Below are 24,092 nucleotides of genomic sequence, written 5' to 3'. Positions count from 1 at the left end.
ATTTTTTTATTATTATTTAAATGACAGGAATGTTCTATATTTTAGTTTGATAATGGTTTTTATTGATCATTTTGTATTTTTAGGGGATTTTATGGTAGTAAAGTATATTTACGCAGTAATTATAATCCATTTATTCACTTTTTGAGCATAGACCTGAAAATTAAATGTCCAAATTAAACTGTCGTAAATCTTGAATGCTTTAAAGCAACAGACTGAAGTTTGATTTCTTTTCAGAGACGACACTTGGCAGATTATTGCTGAGGTGAAAAAAGTTAATTAAAAAAAGTTACAGAAATGTACATGTATTGTTATGAAAAATGCACAAAAATACTATTTTCAATTTTTATATGAAATCTATATATTTTCAAAAACAAGTTTTAATCTAAAACCACAAGAAAATCAAAGCCATAAATCTAAACAAGTTGTGTTCCAAATATGAGGCTGATATCTAAAAAAATTATCTTTCAGTGAGAGTGTGTTCGGCTGCAGTACCAAACGCTTCCACTAGAGGTGCAGTTTTGACCAATACAAGTGTGACTATTTTTTACAGGACCATTTAACCTGTTCGAATCATGTCCATGATGTTGTTGTGTGTTCACACAGCAAGTGCCAAAACCTTTCCCAAGTTTCGTACCATTCCGATGAAGTAAAAAACACGTACAATGTTTCGGTCATTGAGCACCAGAGGGAATGTTTGGAGCACAAACTGCAGGACTGATCAAGTCTCACATGTGTCTTTCAAAAGAGAAACACTGGCTTCAGTTTGATCTTGGCAGTGTTTCCTCAGCATGGCATCGCACCAGTGAACCAGTTTACCCACAATGATCTGATATCTTAAACACAGACTGTGCCCAGTAAACATCATCAGCAGGATTTAACTGCTATAACCATGGCATTCGACTAACACACACTGAATCCAGTTGCACGCGTTTACCTGCATAAAGCAGACATGCTGATTCCTGTCGAGTGTTTGAAGAAGAACAGCATCTGTGACTCTAAAGCTGGAGGAGCAAACGCTTTAAAGCAAGAGGATGAATGAGACACGCGGAGAGAGAGGCGGGCAAGAGAATAAAGAGTTTGCTGAGGAAACTCCTCCTCACGAAGGCTGAGAGAGAGAGAGAGACGAGGACGGAGGAGCGAAGAGACGGTCGGAGTCGCTGAAGGTGCTCGAGGACACAGCGGTGAGTTACTACCTTACATTCAGGAGATCTCTCGTGTCTCTGCTCGAGGCCTTCAACCTCTCCGCAGTCTCAGGAGCTTTAGGGAACGCTTTTCATGTCAGTCATTTGGAAAGAGATTGTTTGACGAGATTCATAATTTCTGAGGACGTGGCTCTTGCTCTCTCTCTCTCTCTCTCTCTCTCTCTGTGTGTGTGTTTCCTCTCATCTGGTTTTCATAAGTCGAACACACAGCTGCAACTGAGTCTCAATGAATCACTCAAGTTTTCTGCAGAACTGATGTTCTTTATAGGCGATGTTACAGAGACTGAAAGAAGCAATTAGGCGTAGAGGATACATGTTCTGAAGAGAGAATGGCAGAAATGATGCTTGAATGAGATGATGTTGAACTTGCAGAACAGAGAGAGAGAGAGAGAGAGAGAGAGAGAGAGAGAGGCTCAAAGACGAGATCCATAAATGTCACTTTTATAAGCTTGTTTATTACCGACACACATTCAACCTCAGGCTCCTGCTGCATTATGGGAACAACTCTCACATGTTTTATTTTTATATGTCATGATGTTTTATTATTCAAAAAGGGTTCATTAATAATTATTAGACTGGCAGCATATTTATGGATGTGACTGAAGGTCATTCTGTGCACAGACTGCAGTTTAGGGTGTGTTCACACGACAGCATTTTCAGCCAAAAACGGAAAACGTTTTATGCTTTTTGGCCGTTCGTTTACACAACAACGGCTTTTCAATGGGTTTCAAAAAGCCTGGTTTTGAAACCGATACCTTTACCGTCTCTGTGTAAATTTGTGAAGACGTGCGCATGCATATGCGAGCTCAGTCTATAGGCGTGGGGTTTCTCTTTACAAAGTGACATTGCCATCTACTGGCCTGGCAGCAGAATACAGCGTCTGTAGTCGTATTTGCAGATCCGTGTGATCGGTAAATTGCTTTGACAGCGTTGTCTGCTGTGTTTAGTACACCGTCGTCGTGTAGGCCCGATATACTTCAGACGAAGCTCTTTTCTTTCTTCGTTTAGGGGTAAAATATAGTTTGAAATAGGTGAGCAGCGATACTGTTCGATCGAACTGTTCAATGCATATGTGTGTATTTATATATACAAAATAATCATACACAGTACACACACAAATAGTATATTATGTAAACACAAACTTTTATTTTAGATGCGATTAATCGTTGCCCAGCACTATTATTTAATTTTTTTAAGTTTAACTTATTATAACTTGAGCATTTTTTGAATGCCGTGTCATGCGCGAGACGCTGCAAAAGACGCGAGATACAAGCGTCAAGGTCAAACACGTCCGTCTAGCGTGTGTTTACATTGAAAAACAATGGAAAAGTAGTGCATTGGATTGGAAAAACGTCCAGTGTGAATATCGCTCAGCATGTTAAATGTGTCCGAAGTGAGCTGAAGAGATTCAGTCAATCCAACACTAGTGAAACCCACAGCGTGAAGGACCGTCTCAGGGTGATCTCAGCGGTTCAGTGTCTGTAACGACCAGTGCCAGTGTTGCCAGATCGGAAACGTCCAAGTATCGTTCCAGAAGCTCAAAATTATTGTATTTGGAAGAAAATTATCGTACACGAGTCAAACATACTAGAATACAGCTATTTATCTAGACCAACAACTTTATGACACGACCTGCAAATTACTTTATTGCTAAACTATTGACTTCAGCTTGGACACAACCTATGCGCCTCGGCAGGCATTAACTTTTAGTTTTTTTGTTACTTTGTATACAATATAAAAAAGAGCGTTAACTTGTGCTCGTGGGAGAGAGTCAGTCTCCACGATGATTGGCTGAGGAGACGTAACGTGAGATGAGATGGAAGACGTGCACATTCTCCTCACAATCATGACGGTAGACGTAGAATCCACAGCTAGATCAATGAGTATAGAATTATCAATTCTGAAATTATCGTACATTATGGGATTTGTTTCATTATTGATCATACAGAGGTCAAAGTTATCGTACAAATACGATAATTATCGTACGTCTGGCAACACTGATCAGTGCCCTTCCTATGCAGGTGTCGTGATGTTGGGTGTGTTTCTGCTCCTGCCCCTCGTGGCGTCTGTGCCCCCCCCCTCCAGGCCGACGTCCAGATACTGCCGTCGCTGCTGCGATTACTTAGACCCGCCCCTAAACCCCTCAGCCAATCAGACGCCGGAGATCCGCACCATCATTAACATGACCATTATTAAAGGTAAGAGCGAACACACCTATTGGAACCCATACATCATTTGCCAATGTTTTCATGATCATGTGACTTATAGCATCAGTTGCATGGGATAGTAACGTGTTCATCGAATCGCACCGGAAGTAGTAGGTCATCAGGATACTTTCTGCCTACTTTTGTCACGTACTGTTTTTTATGTGATTTCGGATGCAGAGTTAAACTCTACAAGAAATGCTTTTTACCTTATTTTCTTATCAAATTTAATTGGTGCTATCTTTTGAACTCTTGGCATGAAAACAAACGGAGGTTTCTACCAATCTTTCATGATTTTTCATGTTCATTGCTATTTCAAAATAAAGGCCTGGACACGCCTAATGAGTATGAAATATTCTTGTTGCAAATTGATAAATTACTGCTCCTCTGTTAAAAACAGTCACCAAATATGAAAAGATAGTGATTGTAAGCTTTCAAATGATTTATAGTTTGTCAATATTACTTTAGGCTTTCACTTAGATTTTATTGTGTTAAATATATAATGGCAAACGTCCCACCTGTGGGCGATAGTTAAGGTTAAATATGAACGTGACCAATAATTACTGCGAATCTTCAGCAGGGTTAGCTTAGATGGAGATCCATGATTTTACATTTTCACTGGTGAATCAATGTATTGTTCAAACGAAAATGTTATTAATATTATAGATTTTGTGTATTCTACAAAGTGACGGATGAATTTGTTCTGAAATGCTGTAGAGTTTGATAGTCACTTGGCATATAAAAGGCATATGGGAAGTCATTTCTCCATTTGTTCATTTTACTGTCATAATTATACCCAATAATTGTTGAGTCGCAGTTTATTCTTGGCGTTTGTTTTTCCCTGCTCTGACTCAGTTTTGTTCTGCTGCTTTAGAGGAACAAACAAAGAAGCCAAAAGAGAATAAACACGACTTTTGTTGACTTGTTCTTTGGGTAATGTTCACTCTTCACTCGCAGTGGACACAGATTGGTAGTGGTCAATCCATTTCCATCCACAGAGATTCCTGAAAATCTCTGTGGCCACAGACCACAAGAGGCCTGTTCCCATTGGTCGCTCTGAAGTCATGTGATCACGGTTTATTTCCTTTGAGCTGAATAAGGGGTAATTTAACTGGTGGTGAGCAACATCTGTCGACGAGCACAAACCATAGCTCAGTGAAAAGTGTGCAGATACTCTAAAATGAAGACAAAAGCAGAAACTTGTAACGGGACAACAGGTTAATTCAATGGGGAATCCATAACATTAGATGTAGAGTACTGTGCAAAAGTCTTAGGCATGTTAATACTACACCGTTACACGTCATTATACGTCGTCACTAGCGCCAACGTCACAGGAGATGCGCCGATGTTTATCACAAACTTCCAAGATGCCGTCGTCAGCTGTAGTCATCTCAATTGCGTGGGTTACAGCTATTTTTTGGCATTTTTCTTCTGAAGTTCGCAGAAAACAACGGAGATGACGATATCTTCGACGCCTAAGTATTTTTGGACTTCAGAAAACGTTGCTCGTTGTCAGCGCGAAAACGAATGAGCCTCCAGGTTTCCTCTGGTGTCCCTGTTTGATAAAGAACATCCAAGACTGGTTGATCATGTTGCAAAAACCACAAAACTGTGCAAGCACTGTTCATTTATATCGTGTTCACATATAACCACAAGAAAACAATGCGTTCATAGCAGACGTACGGTAAAAGATAAGCCAATTCCCAGCCGCAATTACATTCACCAGTTATCAGACATGAAAATTTGTTGCGGGACTATCGTTAACAAATTTCAGTGATTTTTTTGCAAACGTTTCTTTGAAGAACATGACCGTAAATATGAATACAAGATTGAATGTGACATAAAGAAAATGATTATTGGCAGCCATGTTGCCTCTGTAGCCAGTGTATGCAGGGACATTTCTCATACCCCTTCGTTTGAAGTGTGGTCCCGAAAAATCTTCGTTTTAAGGGCTATCTGGTCCTTCCCCCTACCCCTACCCCTACAACCAAAAGAGAATCGAGACAACCCTACCCCTTCACGGGAACACGCAAAACAGAGGGGTAGGGGAAAGTAAAGGGGTAAGGGGTAGAATTGGGATTGGGCCTTAGTGTGTGTTAGGGGCACTGAGCTTTGGCGTTTATCAGACATAGGACAGTCTTGCACACTTGATACTTGTTTAAGTGGACAAGTCTGCAAGTATGGGGAGTTATCAGCATAACAGTGTGTATGTAAATGTGCTTGTTGATTGGTTGTTGACAGGTGAAAAGGGGGATCGTGGAGACCGGGGAACGCCAGGTAAAGCCGGAGTGGACGGACCCCCAGGATCCACAGGTGTGTCGGGGCCCAAGGGCAGTAAAGGAGACACTGGGACCCCCGGAGACCCCTGCAAAACCCAGCAGTCGTCCTTCTCCGTGGGCCGACGCAAAGCTCTGCACAGCGCCGACTACTACCAGGCCTTGATCTTCGACACCGTCTTCGTGAACCTGGACGAACATTTCAACATGTTCAAAGGGAAGTTCTACTGCTTCGTCCCGGGAGTCTATTTCTTTAACGTCAACATTCACACCTGGAACTTCAAGGAGACGTACCTGCATCTGATGCTGAACGATCGTCAGCAGGTGATCCTGTACGCGCAGCCCAGCGAGCGGTCCATCATGCAGAGCCAGAGCGTCATGCTAGCACTCGAGCTCAACGACGAGGTGTGGGTGCGACTCTACAAGCGCGAGCGCGACAACGCCATTTACAGCGACGACGTGGACGTCTACATCACGTTCAACGGACATCTGGTGGCTCCTAAAGTCTAGGTGGAGGAATCGCAGTCGGGTGGAGATCTAGAGGATGTTTGTGTGTGTGCGTGAACCTTCCCAGCAAGCGTTTAAAAGGCGTATAACGGCGGCCCAAACACGGCTCAGACGTCTAGGCTAAAACAAGGCAAAAGTGAAAATTTAATAGACGTCTAAATCATCGCCCAAGAATAGACTAGTCGTCAATTAGATAACAAAGAGTGAAGAAATTAAACCAAACACCTTTAACTGCTTACTTTGCGTACATGATGGAATATCATACATCTCGCAAGTTATTTTGGCAAAACGACATTCCAGGTTATTTTGGCTAGAAGTGTGTTACTATTCGGGTCTATAGTTAACCTAGACGGTGAAATGACGGCTATTGCTTGCTGGGTTTAGCTTTTCAATTGAACACTCTGCTGTTGTCTCTCACCTCATTGTGGAGAAATTATGATACGCGTAACAACACTTGCCTTGAAAGGCATGAAGACTTGTACAGTGTTTGATTTGAGCTGCTGAGCAGCCTGTCGATTAACAATGAGCAGGACTTTTAACTCTCAATCCCTTTCTCTTCCCTCATTCCCAGTGATCGGTGAATCAGGATATTATCAACATTAATTTGACCAGCGCGATATTCTACAGATTAGGACACTGACGACTCCCTTACATGTGACATGATTCACATATTAAAGCAACACTAAGGAACATTTTTTACCTTAAAATAATGTTTCCAAAATCGTATCAGTGGTTCATCAAGTCGTAACAGGGTGAAAGGCACTTCTGGATCCGCTTTGCAGCACTATATCTGCTATAACCACACTATGCAAGTTTGCCAATCCGGGGCGCGTTTCTGTAGTTCGAATGAGACATTAGAAAACTACAAATTTGACTTGCTTTACATCAAGCGTTACAATAGTCATTATTTAGTTTTTCTTCGTTTCTGATGTCGCAATACATCATACTTTCATGAAATCATGCAACATACTCTACCTTGTCTGTGGACATCGTTCATTCCAAAGCCGGTGCTGGATAACAGCGAGTGTGCGACAGTCGGCTGCGGGCGGCGAAATTATTTACGACAGCGGTAATGCACAATTCCGCTTCCAACCTGTGGGGCAACCGAAGAGGAAAAGTTCCTTAGTGTTGCTTTAAACCGCATCTATTCTGCTTTTTCCATCTTTCTTTAGTGTGTAATGTTGATGTTTGATCATGAAGAAGCTCCAGTTCTTCTCTATATCAGTGTCAGTGTTCCTGAACTCCTGAAACGCCTGCATTGTAGTCTTGAGTTTCTTCCGGGAACGAACATGTCACATTATTCCTCATTATGATAATTCATACGCAGAATAAAGGGCGGGGCCTGGTTGAGTTAGTTAGTAGTGTGTTAAACTGGCGGTTATGGAAAGGGGCGGGGCATTTCCCAAACACACTCGAAGCGCTCGACCAATCACAACACACTGATCCAGCCAACCAATCAGAGCACAGTGTGCTTTTCAGGAGGAGGGGCTTCATAGAGACAGGAACTAAACAGAGTGTTACTGACAGACTGGGAAGAGAGGAGCTGCAACAATGGAGAATTTGAGGAAAATAATCAACGTTCAAGCAGGAAAATCTGTTCTAGTAGAGCCTGAAACAACAAGACTTTGTAAAAGGTCTTTAAAGGTGCTGGAGTTTAAACCGCGTCAGAGAACACTAGGAATCTAATTTCTTTGTATTTCCATTTCCACAAACATTTTGTCATAATTTTCTTAACATCATGTGGTTTCTTTTTTCTCTGGTATATTCTTAGGAAAGTCATGGTCTGTAATGATAATAATCCAAATATTAATATACAAAAACCAAGTTTATAGGTGCGTCCCAATTCATGTACTTATGCACTATTCTATGACGTTTTGTAGTATAAATAGTGTATGTGTTCATACTGAGTGTATCATTTGGGACACAACTATTATGATTGGCAGCTGCTCTCAGATCAGCATTGTGATTAGTGAATTTGTTCTCAGTTCAGAGTCCACCAACAGTTTGACAATTTCCAGATTTGACTGATTTCCCTGTGAAGGACAGATTCTGTCCATCTGAGATTAAGTTTCTGGGAAATAAAGTCCATCATTGGACTGATGTCATGAAACTGGGACGTTTTGTATTTCGTTTCTCATGTTCATTAGGTGCCTAAAATGACCTTTTCAAGGTTTCTCTGATGTGGTCTCCATAAACTGGTGCTAAACTGGTGCTAAACTGGTGACGCGTGCACTTTCTGCAGGGGAAAACAACTATGTCTATATTCTGATGTGTATGTTTATAATGTTTCTATTAAATTCAGCAACAAAATACTCAACTGCTCAGACATCTTGTTTTTTTTATTTAGTTCAGTCCATTGACCCAAATACTTGTGAATTATTGCTGCGTTCACGCCATACGAGGACATGAATGCTTTTTTCATGTTGAAATCTCGTAATTACGATAATTATAACATGGCGTCAACGCACCTAATGGCCCACTTACACCAAGGACAATAACTAACGGACGTCAAACTATAGTTTTAATGTCCTTCTGTGTTGAAAATCCAGTTTTTAATGTTGTTTATGTGTCTATGTGGTGTTTTTAATATGCTTTAAGACAAACCATGTGCAAATTCATAAGTCGACACCATTGCTGAGTATTTTCTCCTTAAAACTGCAGTGAACCAAAGACAGTCTCAAAAACACGCTTTGAAATCGCTGGTGTTTCTGACGTCACAAACTACCTTGTAACCAATCAGCTCAACGTGTGATCGTCAACCAGTGGATCTCTGAGCTGAGTGAGTGAGTGGAGGCGGGGCTCATTTGCATATTCAGAGAACCGCCCATACTAATTAAGGCAAGGGTGTCGAGTTACATTCAAGATATTTTAAGACATGACAATTTTTTTTTTTTTTTTTTCAAGGAAAAACTTTTAAATATATCATTCTGGTGATCAAAGATGAGTTTTAAGTGATACAATTATTGACTACATTCTAAAATTGTTCTAATCAGACCATTTATGTACATAAAAATATACTTCTGTTCTATCTAATGTTCTATCGTTCACGTCCCAGGAAAAGAAGGGCGCATGCGTAGGAGCTTTCGAACTAGCTTTTTGGGACAGCCTTCTTTGCGTCGCCGTGACTAGTATTGGGTGTAAATGCATTACCAAGTAATTAATTACTGTCATTTAATTATGTTTCCCCTGAAAAAGTATGTAAGGGAATGGGATTACATTTAATAGTTCGGTTTATAGTTATCGTTATAGATTCTTGGTGTGAATGACAACTGTACAAACCATTGTTAAAAAGACACAGAATCACATCACATATATCAGAAAAAATAATTCTCATTTCACCAGCACAGGTCCTCTCTTTCTTTCTCTCTCTATCCTTCAGCAGGCCATTCTCAGAGAGGGACAATAATAACATCACCAGAAACAACTGTTCGATTGATTTTACCATTATTACCCACAATCAATAAAACAGTCGTCACTGTAAACCAACAATCATCTCATAAATTAATTTATAGCTCATTAAAGATTTGATTATGATAAACAGAAACTCGAGCAACTGACCTTCGACATCCTCAATAACTGGCTATTTACCTCTTCATTAGCGGTTGTTTCCTCAGAGGAATCTCAGTAGCCTACTCTTGTCTGTAGTTGGGATCAGTTCAGGGTCGCCAGGTCTACACAACAAAACTAGTCCAAAAGCTAATCAGAAATAGCTTTAACCCGCAGATTTACATAAATAACCCGTGGAAACAGGGATTAGGCAGGAAAACCGCGAACTTGGCAACACTGGCTCAGTTCACTAGATTCTGAGCACACACTGCCCTCTAGTGTGCACTGAGGTCACTAGTGAAGAACACAAATGAAGACTTCTGAACTGTTGATGAGACAAAGCAATGGAAATATGTCCACAAACTGGTTTTCAAATTAATTTATTATAGTTTTTGTCATAGAATTTGTTATTTTTATTCAAGGTTAACATATAGCCATTCATATACACAAAACAAAAAGGATTGTATAAACTCATTTAATGTACACGCTGCTCCTTACCAGTGCATAAGAGTGTTATGCTCTTCTTTTCAGACACTTTCACTCTTTTACGTTGTTCATCTGACTACGGTTTAATCAGTCGTTCCATCTATGAACCAGCATGAAAAACTCTCCCACACACGCACAGAGAACGTGATTGGACGAGAGTGAAAAACCAGTGGTCGTGATTGGCGGAGAGAGAGAGAAGAGTGGACGTGATTGGCGGAGAGAGAGAAGGTTGGACGTGATTGGCGGAGAGTGATCACACTGCAGCACGTAGATCACAGGAGAGATCAAACTGGTTTAGTTAGAGGAAAACAAAACAGTGCATCAGTAATAATGACAAACATGATAGACTGATCTTTATGTCATATATGAGGATCTTATACAAGATTACACATCAAGATGAGAAATATTAACTTCACCCGAAAATATAAACAAAGAAAAAAAAAAATCCTTTAATATATAACACAATGAATAAGTTACGCTTTCGAAATGATAAAATGCAGTGCAGATATGAACAGTTTGACACAGGACGTTCACTATTATTTCCTGAAGGATAACGTGTGTGTTTGTGGCGCGTTTGACTCTCACACACATATTCCATTCCGTTATTAATCCTGTCCTGTGTTTTATATAAACATTTTGAGCTGCAAGCAAAGCTCCCTGATGCATGAAACGACACCGTTCACAGGTGATTCACAAGACAAAAGCAAGATAATGACCCGAAACAAACTCTACGCCAGTATGCGAACGATAAGTCGGACATCAATTTACTGCGCATGCGTGTTCTTCTCATTAGTGCAAACGGCTTTTTCTGCGTCAGTTTTCTCTTTCCTCAACATTTTTCTATATTTTTGTCCTGATTTGTATGCTATCGGAAAGCACACGAATCATGCGGACACCAGATTTATTCTTGCCTATTTGAAAATGAATAAAATGTAAAAAAAAAAAACAACGTTAAACATTCACTGTGCTATCAGAATTCTGGAATTTCAGTCAAATACAGGCTATTTTCATGTTTCAAATGATTATTCATAGATGTAGATATGCACTACTTTAATGGCAAAACAAGGTTGTGAGGGGAAAAAAACGAATAAAGAACACCAGTAACAGCAGCAATCGTTCTTCCCTCGGCCATGTTTAAAGGTTATGGCCGCCCAACTCCGGAACTTGGGTATCAAAATTATCCCAGAGCTTCCCAGTAGTAAATATGTAAATAAGTAAATTTTTAACTAGGAAACTCGTATGTACGATAATTCCAATAGCACGTGAAGTTGACACCAGTTCAGATTTAGGGACAGAATTTACTAAAAAGTGCAAATTAGCGTGCGTACGCTTAATAAAATCGCAGATAAGAGTGGAAAGTTCTACTGATAATGTGCAAATTCAATGTCACATCAGGCACAAAATTGGTGGGATTTGACCGATTTCTGGAAGTGTATGTTGGACACAGACATGGTTTATATTTTGAGCTGACTTTAGAAGAAATTGTTTCCATTTGTCACACACTGCAAAGCCAATGGGCGGAGCTTGATGTCCAGCTCCTCCTCTCTGGATTTAATGGGTGGAGCTTGAAGGATTAGCCACACCCTACCCATAAACCTACCCCTAAACTGAATTAGGTCAAGCTCCATCCATTACAACCAGCATATAAAGTCGGCAAGTGTATTATGATGCAGTGTTTTTTTTTAAAGTTACGATTTTTAAAGTTGTGTAGTGTATTCCAGCCGTTAGTCAGCATAAAAGGAAAATTCACTGTATTTTCTAAATGATCTTATTGTGAATGTTTCATTTAAAAAATGTTTTGACCTTGAATAATAATAATCAAAATGTCATAACTGGAACATCAGACTTCTGGTGTTTAAGTGTTAAACTCCACCCCTGCAAGCTCACGCTCATCTGCATACACTTTTGATAGCCACGCCCACTTCTCAATATCCTAGAAACAAGTCCCCTCACAACATTTTTTAATTTTCAATACTTTGTTACACTCGGATGCACATCAGAATACAGAAGAAACAATCTGTCGCTACTTCTGTTTCATCGCAACTATACAGTTAAAATGTCAATATGTTTACAGGTAGCTCCAGTTAAATGGCACAAACATTCGTTTCGGTTCAATAGCACAAGAGCATGTGCGTTTGCATACTAGCGTAAAGTGTTTCTAGCCAAGAGGGTTAATGACAGACTTTCATGTTTAAGATGAATAATATGATGTGAGAGGACAGGATGGAGGGATGACATGGAGGAGAGAGACGTTTCTCTGACAGACCGATCTTCCCTTTTGTACACAGAAACAGGATAGTAATAAATTAGATAAATAATGTAAACAGCAACAACATTTACAACAGCAAACAACACAAAACAAAAATGACAGTAAGTCCGTAACAGTGAATGTTTGTTAACTGAGAGAGAGAGAAAGTGGTTCCTGATTAACAGCCAAACGCCTCAAAACGTCCTTCATTTGTTTCAACAGAGCAAAACAATCATTAAACTCGAGACAAAATCCCCTCAGAGCAACTCGCACAAGCTCAAACCAGAGCAAATCAAATGTTCCTCTGAACTAAATGTGGCGCGTCGGTCGTGGACGGACATAAGAGACACACTCTACCAGTCAGAAGTTTTGGATCGGCGAGATTTCTACCAATCCAAAACCTTTGAACGGCAGTGTAAGAGACATAATTCTCCAGATATGAGTTACATAAGATCATTCATAAGGCCATTATTAAAGATATTCCTGCTCATGTAAGCTGCTCGATATGCAGATGTGAACAGATTCAGGTTGAATGAAGCCAGTCCGTTCACGCATGTTTCAGGATAAGAATTTGATGCAATTTGCATCACTAGAGGTCAATATTTCGAATGTATTCCCATGCGGATTGGACAGATTTGGAGCGTCCATGCGGATTGGACACAGATTTGGAGCGTCCATGCGGATTGGACTCAGATTTGGAGCGTCCATGCGGATTGGACACAGATTTGGATCGTCCATGTGGATTGGACTCAGATTTGGAACGTCCATGCGGATTGGACAGATTTGGAGCGTCCATGCGGATTGGACACAGATTTCGGATTGGACTCAGATTTGGAGCGTCCATGCGGATTGGACACAGATTTGGATCGTCCATGTGGATTGGACTCAGATTTGGAACGTCCATGCGGATTGGACTCAGATTTGGAACGTCCATGCGGATTGGACTCAGATTTGGATCGTCCATGCGGATTGGACTCAGATTTGGATCGTCCATGTGGATTGGACTCAGATTTGGAACGTCCATGCGGATTGGACTCAGATTTGGAACGTCCATGCGGATTGGACAGATTTGGTGTGTCCATGCGGATTGGACAGATTTGGTGTGTCCATGCGGATTGGACTCAGATTTGGAGCGTCCATGCGGATTGGACAGATTTGGAGCGTCCATGCGGATTGGTTTGCAGCTCATGCTGGCTCGTCTCAAGCACATTTACTGCGCGCATGAAGGCTAAATTCACATTTCGAGGACAGACGAGGGGTCACGGCCACACTGCAATCCCAGTGTGATCCCATAGACGCATGTGGACTGAGATTGAGCACCTGTCTCTCTGCTGAGATCTGTGATGTCTTCAGGACATGTAACGCTCTTTCTATCTTTAGGCTGTGTGTCATTATAGTTTCACAGCCACTAGCGAGTAGAAGTCATGACCCTTGACTTCTGGTGATATTTATTTCACTGGTGGCAGTATTTTCACCCCATGTCCCAAAGAGTTCCTATATCTGTTTTTAGCAGCGTGTGTCTGACAAAGAAATGATTCCCTATACTCCTTTAATCGTATGTCTAGGAGAGTTGATTTATGACTAACCATTTTGGAGCCTAAAGTCAACATGAAACGACTCTTTTTTTGTGCAATGAGACTGAACATTCAATGAGAATAAATGTAGGATGGGACTCGATTTTCTTCATAATGTTCAATTCAATTCAATTTACATTTATTTGTATAGCGCTTTTCACAATCCACATCGTTTCAAAGCAGCTTTACAGAAAATGCACGAGTCCACATTACAATTTAGAGAGATCTGTTATCAGAGGAAACTGTCTAAGTTACGTATTTCAGAATTGTACATATACAAAATCAGAGTGATTTAAACGATGTAATAATTTAAGGCAGAAACAATGAGCTCATTGAAGTAATGAATATTTGTTTGTTAACAAATGATTATGACAATGTGTCTTTATATGAAGGTGGTTGATAAAAAAAGAGGGATTGACGTCATCTATATTTCTTCAAAATAATGACAATGAATCATTCACAATAAGAGCAGCAACATCAGTTAAGAGAGTCACTGTTGATTTCATGTTGACTTTAACAGCCCCAGTATAAAACGTCCGTAAATGATCCCAGATCGTATCAAATGTTCTGCAGATCCTCAGATCTCTGGTGCCGCTGTGTAAATGTAATTCCCCAGAGATCTCGGATGCGATCAGATGGCTTCACTGCACTGAGAACAGGGAATTTCCAGCACAGGATTTCGTAAGAAACTGTTTCCCCATTCTCACTTTAATTTAAAACTCGAGAGCCAAGACCACCAAACACTACATGGCTCTGGTCCAGAAGCACAGTGAGCTGCAGTGCACTGGGAGATTCATTAAAAGCATAAAAATAAACATTGGATTGAAACTGTTTATTTGAATGCTTTTTGGTCTTGAACACATCGCATTTATAATCACTTGTCGCAATGCATTTTGGCTCATGCCTTCTCTAGAAAGGATAAATTAAGAATTGTAGAATATGGCCAAAGGTACAGTCCAACCTAAATGTAATTATCACAGTTTATTCGCTATAGTTTAGAAAAGGGTAATACAATTTGACAAGAACTCATTGATATTTGACTGGTTTTGTCCGTCCTTCTGTTAGACTGTCTCACACATGAATTATGTTGAATATCTGTCAGCTGTTAAATTTAACTACACAATTAGATAATACCAGTTTAGCTCAACCAATCATCAAGCAATGCTTCATTGTGTTCAGTCTGTGTGTAAAAAGAGCATTAGCAATTAAAGAAAACACACTTCAGCAAAACATGTTCAGGTCAAAGTGTCTGAATCATTTTTGGTCCCAAATCTTTATCAATTTTACTGGTAGTCACTGTATGAAAAATATTTGGGTATAATATGTCAACGTTTATTTTGCTCTCCTCACTTACATAAATGAACGATAGTGTCCTGCACACACTAATAAATTATATCTGGTGTCTGAATGATTTTTGGTTGGACTGTAGGTTTCTTAGAAGGCAGCATATGATTTGAAACCACCTTTGTGTCCTTGATGCCTTAACATGTAGGCAGACTAGCCTGTAACAGAGCCACTGTGTTTGTCTTATTTTATCTGGTGTCTTCTCTTTCTTGTGCACCACATGGATGATTCACATTATCGCAGGCTTAATAGCTGATGATTTTTTTTTGAAAACAGCCTGTTTTCCAGCTTTAGGATGTTTTCCGCAAGGATTTCTCCAACAGGAAGATCGTTTGTGTTCTGTCTGAGCGAATCTCACATATCAGCTCCATCAGAGCTCAAACAAAGCTCTGTTTCTCTCTCTCTCTCTCTCTCTCTCTCTCTCTCTCGTCTACAACCTCATTCAGAAAGGCTCACAATGATACACACATTTTTTTTCTGACTGAGTAGTTTGGAGTTTGGAGGAATTTACAAGCTGTCAGCAAACCCAAAAATGTGGCATTTGTGCAATGAGTTTTCTTTTTTTCGATTCTGAAGTGCAAGCGAGAAAGCCTGTGCACCAATGAAATTCACTCACACACACACACACACACACACACACACACATTCGCTCTCACACACACACACACACACACACACACACACACACACACACACACACACACACACAGTCATGTACAATGAACACAGGAGGAACAGAGTCCCTCAGGTAAACATCGGCCAAAACAGAAAGGTTTGTTGTTCTCTGCAAGGCCTGTGTTCACATGAAGCGTTCATCCATTGGACGGTTTTGGGAGGGTCTTAAGAGCCAATCAGAGAAGAGGAACGAGTAACAGGACGGCGGTCTCTTCTCTCCCAAACATTTTATCCTTATCTACGCGCCTCCCGGCCTGGCGTACGGATTCTCCAACAAGTAGCGGTAGTGATCGTAATGATCAAACATGTATTTGGGGGCGTACATATGTTCCTTAGGGTCCGACGGCGGGTATTCCTGCACAGATCCGTCAAACCAACCCCCCGTTCGGATCAGATCCCGGATGTAGTTAAGATCCCGCTTGTCCTCGTAGTCGCCCCAGCGAGGAAAATCCCCGTTTTGGGCCGAAATGAGTTTAAAGTGAATTCCCTCTGGCGTGAAACACCAGGAGCAGTGCCAGCCTGCGAAATGAAACGGACTTCCGATTGACCACTGGACCAAAATGTGTCCGGTGTCGTTTTCGTACTTCCGAAATCCCGGCATGGTGTAGTATTCCCTCCGTCGAAGCCGAATCCCATCGTTATCATAGACATCCCTTAGCATGCCGATGGTACACCCGGACACAACCTCGAGCGAGCCGAGTTGCTTCCAGAAAAACCCATACAGGGATTTCCTCATGTGGATTGCAAACGGCTCCGTCCATCCGTCGAAAAGCTTTAGGAAAAGAACTCCTTCATGAGCCGGAATTTCATCAGCATCGTTGATTAGAAAAACGTCATCGGGACGTAAACCCGATATGCGAGCCATGCCGTCGCGAGTCAGAAACGTGCGCAGATAATCGTCGGCGATCCATCCGTCTTGTCGACCCCCGTCCGGGAAATGATCCAGGAACACGAAGAGGATCTTGTGCCGAACATAATCGTATGTTCCGTTGAGCAACAAATGCAGGAATCTGAGCGGACGCCTTTCTCCGTACGCCGTGAAGTTGGATTCGCACACGAGGAACAGATCCACGGCTTGGATGAGCTCGCGGAAGCGCACGTGCAACAGGTCGAACTCGTGGTTCACGTTAATGGCGTTTATGACGCGTCTTGGTGTCTCGCGCGGTGTTAGCCGCTCTTTCGTGGGGAGATTTGAGTGATACACCATTGTGGGAACGCCACAGTAAGATCCATGCCATCCCGGTCGACACACACACTTAACCAGACGCTTCCCGCGCTTTGGCCTCCCTCGAGCAAGACCGGAATCTTCCACTGATTTCGCTTGAGCCTTTGACTCGTCAGGTTTTTGTAATATTCTCCGCTGGCTCATTCCGCCAATGCTAGGTTTGGCTCTCAGCGTCTCGTCTTTCGCCAGCGCCGACTCCGTTCCCTGACGAAAGCACAGCGCTCCCGCTTTGGTGCGGATGAAATACGGTGTGTGGTCGTCCTGGAGCGTGTGTGTGCGCCGGTGAAGGTCGCCCAGGGACTCCAGCGGGTCTGGAGTCGAAGCGCGACGCGGATGAAGCTTGTTCACCGCGACTCTCACGGCAGCGTCTCTCTGCGGGTCGGGGTTCTGGTGGGTCGGGATGCTGGCGACCAAACCTCTCTTATGGACCTGATTAATGGAAAACAAGCACCATTAGAAGACTCACAGATAGCAGAATCTGGACAGTTTCACTTGCCGCGTTTCCATTACCCTTCAAATTGCGCAAATTTAAATTGCGAATTGAAAATACGCCCAATGGAAACACGTCAATTTTACAAAAACTCCCATATATTGCAAAAAAGTTTTTACGCTCGCATGAGGTGGTTTTTCAGGTAATTCGTGTCACAATATATCGCAATACAAAAATGCCTCAATATGTATCGTGGATAGTGACAATCTGTATTGTGTATAATTCACTCAAAATGAAATCTTCAGTACTTCATTAAACTTCTATATAATGTTGAATATAATGTATAATAATGCAATGGGGGAATATTGTGAGTCCTGAAAATGCCAAATGTCTGATGGTACCAGTAAAAAGTTACATTATTTTAAATATATCTAGTCAGTGACAGAGTGCAAGCATATTCTTCTAATATAATCCTGTATTTTCAGCTTCAGAATCATGAATATTGTTATTCTGGTGTCTCTATTGTCCTGTGCTTTGGGTTTCCAGCACCAAGTCCAAGACTATTCATTTACACACAGTGTAAAACCAAATTTAGCATTTTAATCATACGTCTTGGATTATCGCAATAATATCGTATCGTGAGTTCAATATCGTGATATGTATCGAATCGTGACATGAGGGAATCGTCCGTAGATATTTATAAGTTGATCTCTCTGTGATGCTTTAAGAAGCCTGACATGTCAACTTCTGACTCAACCAATCACATAAGTTTGGGGCGGGACTATCTGTCCGACTGACCAATGAGAGACAGGGAGTGTTGCAGAGCACAACCTTACAGAAGAATAGGGTTGGGACAATATAACGATGCGTCGCGATTTGTGGATCGATTCCAATTGTGAACTTGGTTTTTAACAGCAGATGGCGCTCTAGGCTAGTTTTAAACTGCACGCTCAAATGCTCACGAAGAAGAGCGCTCGTGCGTTCGGCTGAGTCTGAGAATATACTTTTGCTGTTATGACGCAAGATTAATATGAACATCCCACTGCAAACACTCTTGTAATTCGCTTCAACCTTTTCGAACTTTATGAATGATTATTTTATAGAAGGTTCAAGTGGTGTGTGTGTGTGTAAGGCATTGGAAGCCAGCAGATTAAGGCTGTTTCTAGAGTACGCAGTGCCATCCGCTGTTAAAAAATACGCTCAGAATCGATTCAAGAGAGAATCGCGATGCATTCGGGAAAAAATTGTAATCGATCCAGAGTCATTTCTCGATTCACAGTCCCAGTGCCTCAGTGCCTCAGCGCTGCAGAGCTTCAGGTCAATTTCAGACCTTGATTATTATACTATGCATGCATCATAGTTGTTCTCATGCAAGTTTTGGTTCGATGCCATTGTCTGTAGACATTCATAAGTGGATCTGTGGACATCTCAACTTCTGACTCAACCAATCACGTGAGTTTGGGGCGGGACTACTGTCCGACTGACCAGTGTTGCAGAGCACGACAGTACAGAAGATCAGTCCCAGTAAAGTCCCACAAGCTTGGCTTACGTCACTTCAGAGTTCCTACTGGCGGTGCGAATGCAACCAGGAAAACGTTCCTAAGGGAACCATTAGTTCGAAAGCCCCTTATGACAGTCAGGGGAGTGTTGCAGAACACGACTTTACAGAAGATCAGTCCCAGTCCCACTATGTTGTTCTTCGTGCAAAGAAGCTAGCTAAAGTCAGCGAATAAAATACTGACACAATGATGAACAAGTAACAATAATATTCGCAATAACATATCGTTTTACTGAATAATTAAGTAAACCTAATATCTCATTGCTTTACTCTCTGCTGTCTCAGACGACGACATCTTTTCCCGTCAGCCACCGTAACTTCTGTTGGGTGCAATTCGAAACCTCACCACTAGATGCCGCTAAACATTACACTCTACACCTTTAAGATAGAAAGTTTCTGTAGAGGACTGTAGAGAAGAAGAGTCCCAGTACCTCAGTAGTGCGCTGCAGATCTTCAGGTCTCTTCCAGGGCTGTGGTGCTTCGGGCTCCTGTCCGGTGTCGAGCTCCAGAACCGCTCCGACCCGAGGCCCTTCCTCAGGGGACGCGCTCGCCAGCGGGGTCGAGCCCTCCTTCCAGAAGAACCCCGTCACCATGATGAAGGACTTGATGTTAGGGTAGGGTGCAGACAGCTCCCTCAGCAGGGACACGTAGTGGAGAGCCTTGTAGTAATGCAGGAAGGAAATGACACACAGTCCCACTGTGCAAATCAAGAAAACCCTGTGACGTCTCATTTTCATCCTGAGAAACAGGAGAGAGAGAAACAGAGCTCAGAGACTCTAGCCGAACAATCTTACATACTCATATTAAAGGGATAGTTCAGCCAAAAATGAAAATTAGCCCATGATTTACTCGCCCTCAAGTCATCCTAGGTGTATATGACATTCTTCTTTCAGACGAATACAATCAGAGTTATATTAAAAAATGTCCTGGCTCTTCCAAGCTTTATATTCCAAACATCTGTCTATCATGAATAGATGCACTTTTATGATGGACAGATGCACTTTTATCACGGATAGAAGCAGTTTTATGATGTACAGATGCACTTTTATCATGGATAGATGGACTTTTATGATGGATAGATGCACTTTTATCATGGATAGATGCACTTTTATCATGGATAGATGCACTTTTATGATGTACAGATGCACTTTTATGATGGATAGATGCACTTTTATGATGGATGGATGGACTTTTATGATGATAGATGCACTTTTATGATGGATAGATGCACTTTTATGATGAATAGATGCACTTTTATCATGGATAGAAGCACTTTTATGATGGACAGATGCACTTATGATGGATAGATGCACTTTTATGATGGATGGATGGACTTTTATGATGGATAGATGCACTTTTATGATGGACAGATGCACTTTTATGATGGATAGATGCACTTTTATGATGGATGGATGGACTTTTATGATGAATAGATGCACTTTTATCATGGATAGAAGCACTTTTATGATGGACAGATGCACTTATGATGGATAGATGCACTTTTATAATGGATGGATGCACTTTTATGATGAATAGATGCACTTTTATCATGGATAGAAGCACTTTTATGATGGATAGATGCACTTTTATGATGGATGGATGGACTTTTATGATGATAGATGCACTTTTATCATGGATAGATGGACTTTTATGATGGATAGATGCACTTTTATGATGGATAGATGCACTTTTATAATGAATAGATGCACTTTTATCATGGATAGAAGCACTTTTATGATGGACAGATGCACTTATGATGGATAGATGCACTTTTATAATGGATGGATGCACTTTTATGATGAATAGATGCACTTTTATCATGGATAGAAGCACTTTTATGATGGACAGATGCACTTTTATCATGGATAGATGGACTTTTATGATGATAGATGCACTTTTATGATGGATAGATGCACTTTTATGATGGACAGATGCACTTTTATGATGAATAGATGCACTTTTATCATGGATAGAAGCACTTTTATGATGGACAGATGCACTTTTATGATGATAGATGCACTTTTATAATGGATGGATGCACTTTTATGATGAATAGATGCACTTTTATGATGGACAGATGCACTTTTATGATGGATGGATGCACTTTTATGATGGATAGATGCACTTTTATGATGGATGGATGGATGGATGGATGGATGCACTTTTATGATGAATAGATGCACTTTTATGATGGACAGATGCACTTTTATGATGGATGGATGCACTTTTATGATGGATAGATGCACTTTTATGATGGATGGATGGATGGATGGATAGAAGCACTTTTATGATGGACAGATGCACTTTTATGATGGATGGATGCACTTTTATCATGGATAGATGCACTTTTATGATGGATGGATGGATGGATGCACTTTTATGATGGATGGATGGATGGATGCACTTTTATGATGGATAGATGCACTTTTATGATGGATGGATGGATGGATGCACTTTTATGATGGATGGATGGATGGATGGATGCACTTTTATGATGGATATGATGGATTTTATGATGAAGAGCTAGGACATTTTTTATATAACTCTGATTGTATTCGTCTGAAAGAAGAATGTCATATACACCTAGGATGACTTGAGGGCGAGTAAATCATGGGCTAATTTTCATTTTTGGCTGAACTATCCCTTTAAGTGTGATACTGATAATAATGTGTGTTAGTCCACAAGCTTCATTTTACACAAAGACTTATTAGTTTCTCTGTGCATTTGACAATATTTTTAACCCTTGTGTGACCTTATGGACATTTTTGTCTTTTTCAGTTTAGTTTTTGTGATGATTTTCCCTGTGTTATTGCCAGCTGCATACAATTTGGCACAGGTTTGTATTTTTATTGGAATTTTACTATTTCACCCCCTATTTCCTTTAATAAATCTATTTTGCACTAGTAACACAAAATAGTTCCACTCAGGATCTTAAGGACAAAAATGTCCCCTATTGAAACCCATAATCCCAGGGCTGTTTAACTATAAACTGATGCAATCTTTGTTAATATACTTTCATTCTGTTGGCATGATTTCTTTTTACTATTTTACTATGTATTACCAGGTAGTGCCATTTTCACAGGTTTGGTCAATAAAGCAAATACTCGCTATAAAATACTTTATTCCTGTTTTCCGCTTCTGCATATTATAGAGCCAATTGGATAAATGAAGCAGCTATAATTGCGTGTGTGTGTGTTGGTATGGATGTCAGAGTGTGGTTTGTATGTGTGTAATAAAATAATTGTGTTTGTGTGTGCTTGTAAAATTTGAGAGAGAGAAACTCTACTGCAAATCCCAAATCCAACCACTGTGTCCCAGTGGAGTTTTGCTGCAACTAATGGGGAAAATGTGGAACTGCGCCCAAACAAAATCTCACTGAAAGCTAATGTTTTGAGATATCAACTGGTAATTTGGAACGCGACATGTTTAGATTTATGACTTTGATTTTCTAGCAGTTTTAGAGTTCAACATGTTTCATAAAATATATATATTTCATATAAAATGATGTTCATGAATCATTTTCATAGACTTAAACCTCCATATCTTTTTTTTTGGTTTCACTTTTTAAACTTCACTTTTTACTTCAACAATAATTTGCCAATCTTAACCTGACCGAACTTAAGTCTCTGCTCCCAAGCTTCACATATTTCAAGACATTTTTGTCCACTAAGGTCCTATGAGTCACTTTTTTAATTGATGCACAAGGGTTAATATCTGTAATAGTACTGTATTACAATAATGACACATCACCTAATAATGAAATTGACAAAAACAACAACACTAAAATGCCCAGATGCAGTATGATAGTGATCATTTTGAGAAAAAAAAAGTGCTTTAATAAGCTCCTGCAGAAATGTCTTCCACTGCATTCTGTTACACACCGGGAAATAATGGACCAATATATTTGGGAATTACATGAATGAGAAAAATCACAATATATGTGAAGCATCTGATTTCTGAACGCCTCCTGCGACGTCTTGAGTTTGCTGCATTAATATAAGCCTGCTTTTTGTGGCATTTCCGTCACCGGAAGGCAGAATGTGGTTGTGATTTAAAGTGCTCAGCGATCACGATTAGATGGACGTGTTTCTCTCCAGCGTTTCAGATCAGCTGAAGAACAGAAGCTCCTCAGTGTTTCTGACCTTCCAGATCATCAGTGATAGTAACAGAACCCCCCATGAGAACGGTCACTGCGATTGTTCCCATCGACGCCGGGCATCAGGGACACTGAAGATGCTGTTCGAGCTCGAGAGCTTGTGTTAGCTCACATTATGCCATGGTTTTGTAAAGATATACAAACATATTTCCAGTAATGTTCATAAAACATTTGTTAAAAGTCATAATAATGTTCTCAAAACGTTAGCACAAAAAACATTATTAAACATAGTTCATGGAATGTTTCAGTTGGACGTTCATGTAACGTTTTTTAAATGTAACGACTTGTTTCGGAACGTTCAGAGAACATTCAAAAGTAACGTTTCATAACGTTTGAAGAATGACACAACAGAATGTTCACTTAACGATCATATAACCAAGAAAAAAAACGCTTTACTTTTTTTTTTTTTAACTGGACGTTTTGAACGATCAGAAAACATTTAGAAATAATGTTTTATAAGATGTAAGCAAAACGTTCTTAGAACATATTTATTTGCTCTGGGAGGATGTGAGGTTTCTGCACGCTTCGTACAGATGCTGTAAAATTAAATTCCAGGAATACTTTTTTGGTTCTCAAGGATTTCCAATCAGAGATCGCACTCACCAAACAATATCTTTATTATCTTCCAAATTCTAAAAAAGGTAAATAGATAAATAAAAAT

At 40.5% G+C, this 24,092-nt stretch overlaps 2 protein-coding genes across 4 annotated transcripts in view; one reads left to right on the top strand and one right to left on the bottom strand.

The window, feature by feature from the left end:
* Positions 1-1,113: 1,113 nt before the first annotated feature.
* c1qtnf6b (C1q and TNF related 6b) lies at positions 1,114-9,096 on the top strand. Its single transcript, XM_084426562.1, has 3 exons — positions 1,114-1,181; positions 3,224-3,400; positions 5,648-9,096. The coding sequence occupies exons 2-3, from the start codon at positions 3,232-3,234 to the stop codon at positions 6,190-6,192; spliced, it is 714 nt and encodes a 237-aa protein (XP_084282688.1). The 5' UTR covers positions 1,114-1,181; positions 3,224-3,231; the 3' UTR covers positions 6,193-9,096.
* Positions 9,097-10,099: 1,003 nt separating this feature from the next.
* mgat3b (beta-1,4-mannosyl-glycoprotein 4-beta-N-acetylglucosaminyltransferase b) overlaps positions 10,100-24,092 on the bottom strand; it is a 31,000-nt gene continuing 17,007 nt past the window's right edge. For all 3 annotated transcript variants that reach the window (XM_084426559.1, XM_084426558.1, XM_084426560.1), the window contains exons 2-3: positions 19,707-20,013; positions 10,100-17,716 (exon numbers count right to left, since the gene is read on the bottom strand). In XM_084426559.1, the coding sequence (XP_084282685.1) occupies positions 16,301-17,716; positions 19,707-20,012 (1,722 nt within the window). In that variant the 5' untranslated portion in view covers position 20,013 and the 3' untranslated portion in view covers positions 10,100-16,300. The remainder of the gene's footprint in view (positions 17,717-19,706; positions 20,014-24,092) is intronic.

This window comes from Rutilus rutilus (genome assembly GCF_951802725.1).
Source record: "Rutilus rutilus genome assembly, chromosome: 12".
Lineage (NCBI taxonomy): Eukaryota > Metazoa > Chordata > Actinopteri > Cypriniformes > Leuciscidae > Rutilus > Rutilus rutilus.
Note: the sequence above shows the minus strand (reverse complement) of the source record. Positions and strands in the feature narration are given on the sequence as shown.

Excerpts from the sequence above, each read along its gene's own strand:
- c1qtnf6b (XM_084426562.1), top strand. The coding sequence starts at position 3,232 with ATGTTGGGTGTGTTTCTGCTCCTGCCCCTCGTGGCGTCTGTGCCCCCC. Across the intron at positions 3,401-5,647 it reads TAACATGACCATTATTAAAG|GTGAAAAGGGGGATCGTGGA; the intron begins GTAAGAGCGAAC and ends GGTTGTTGACAG.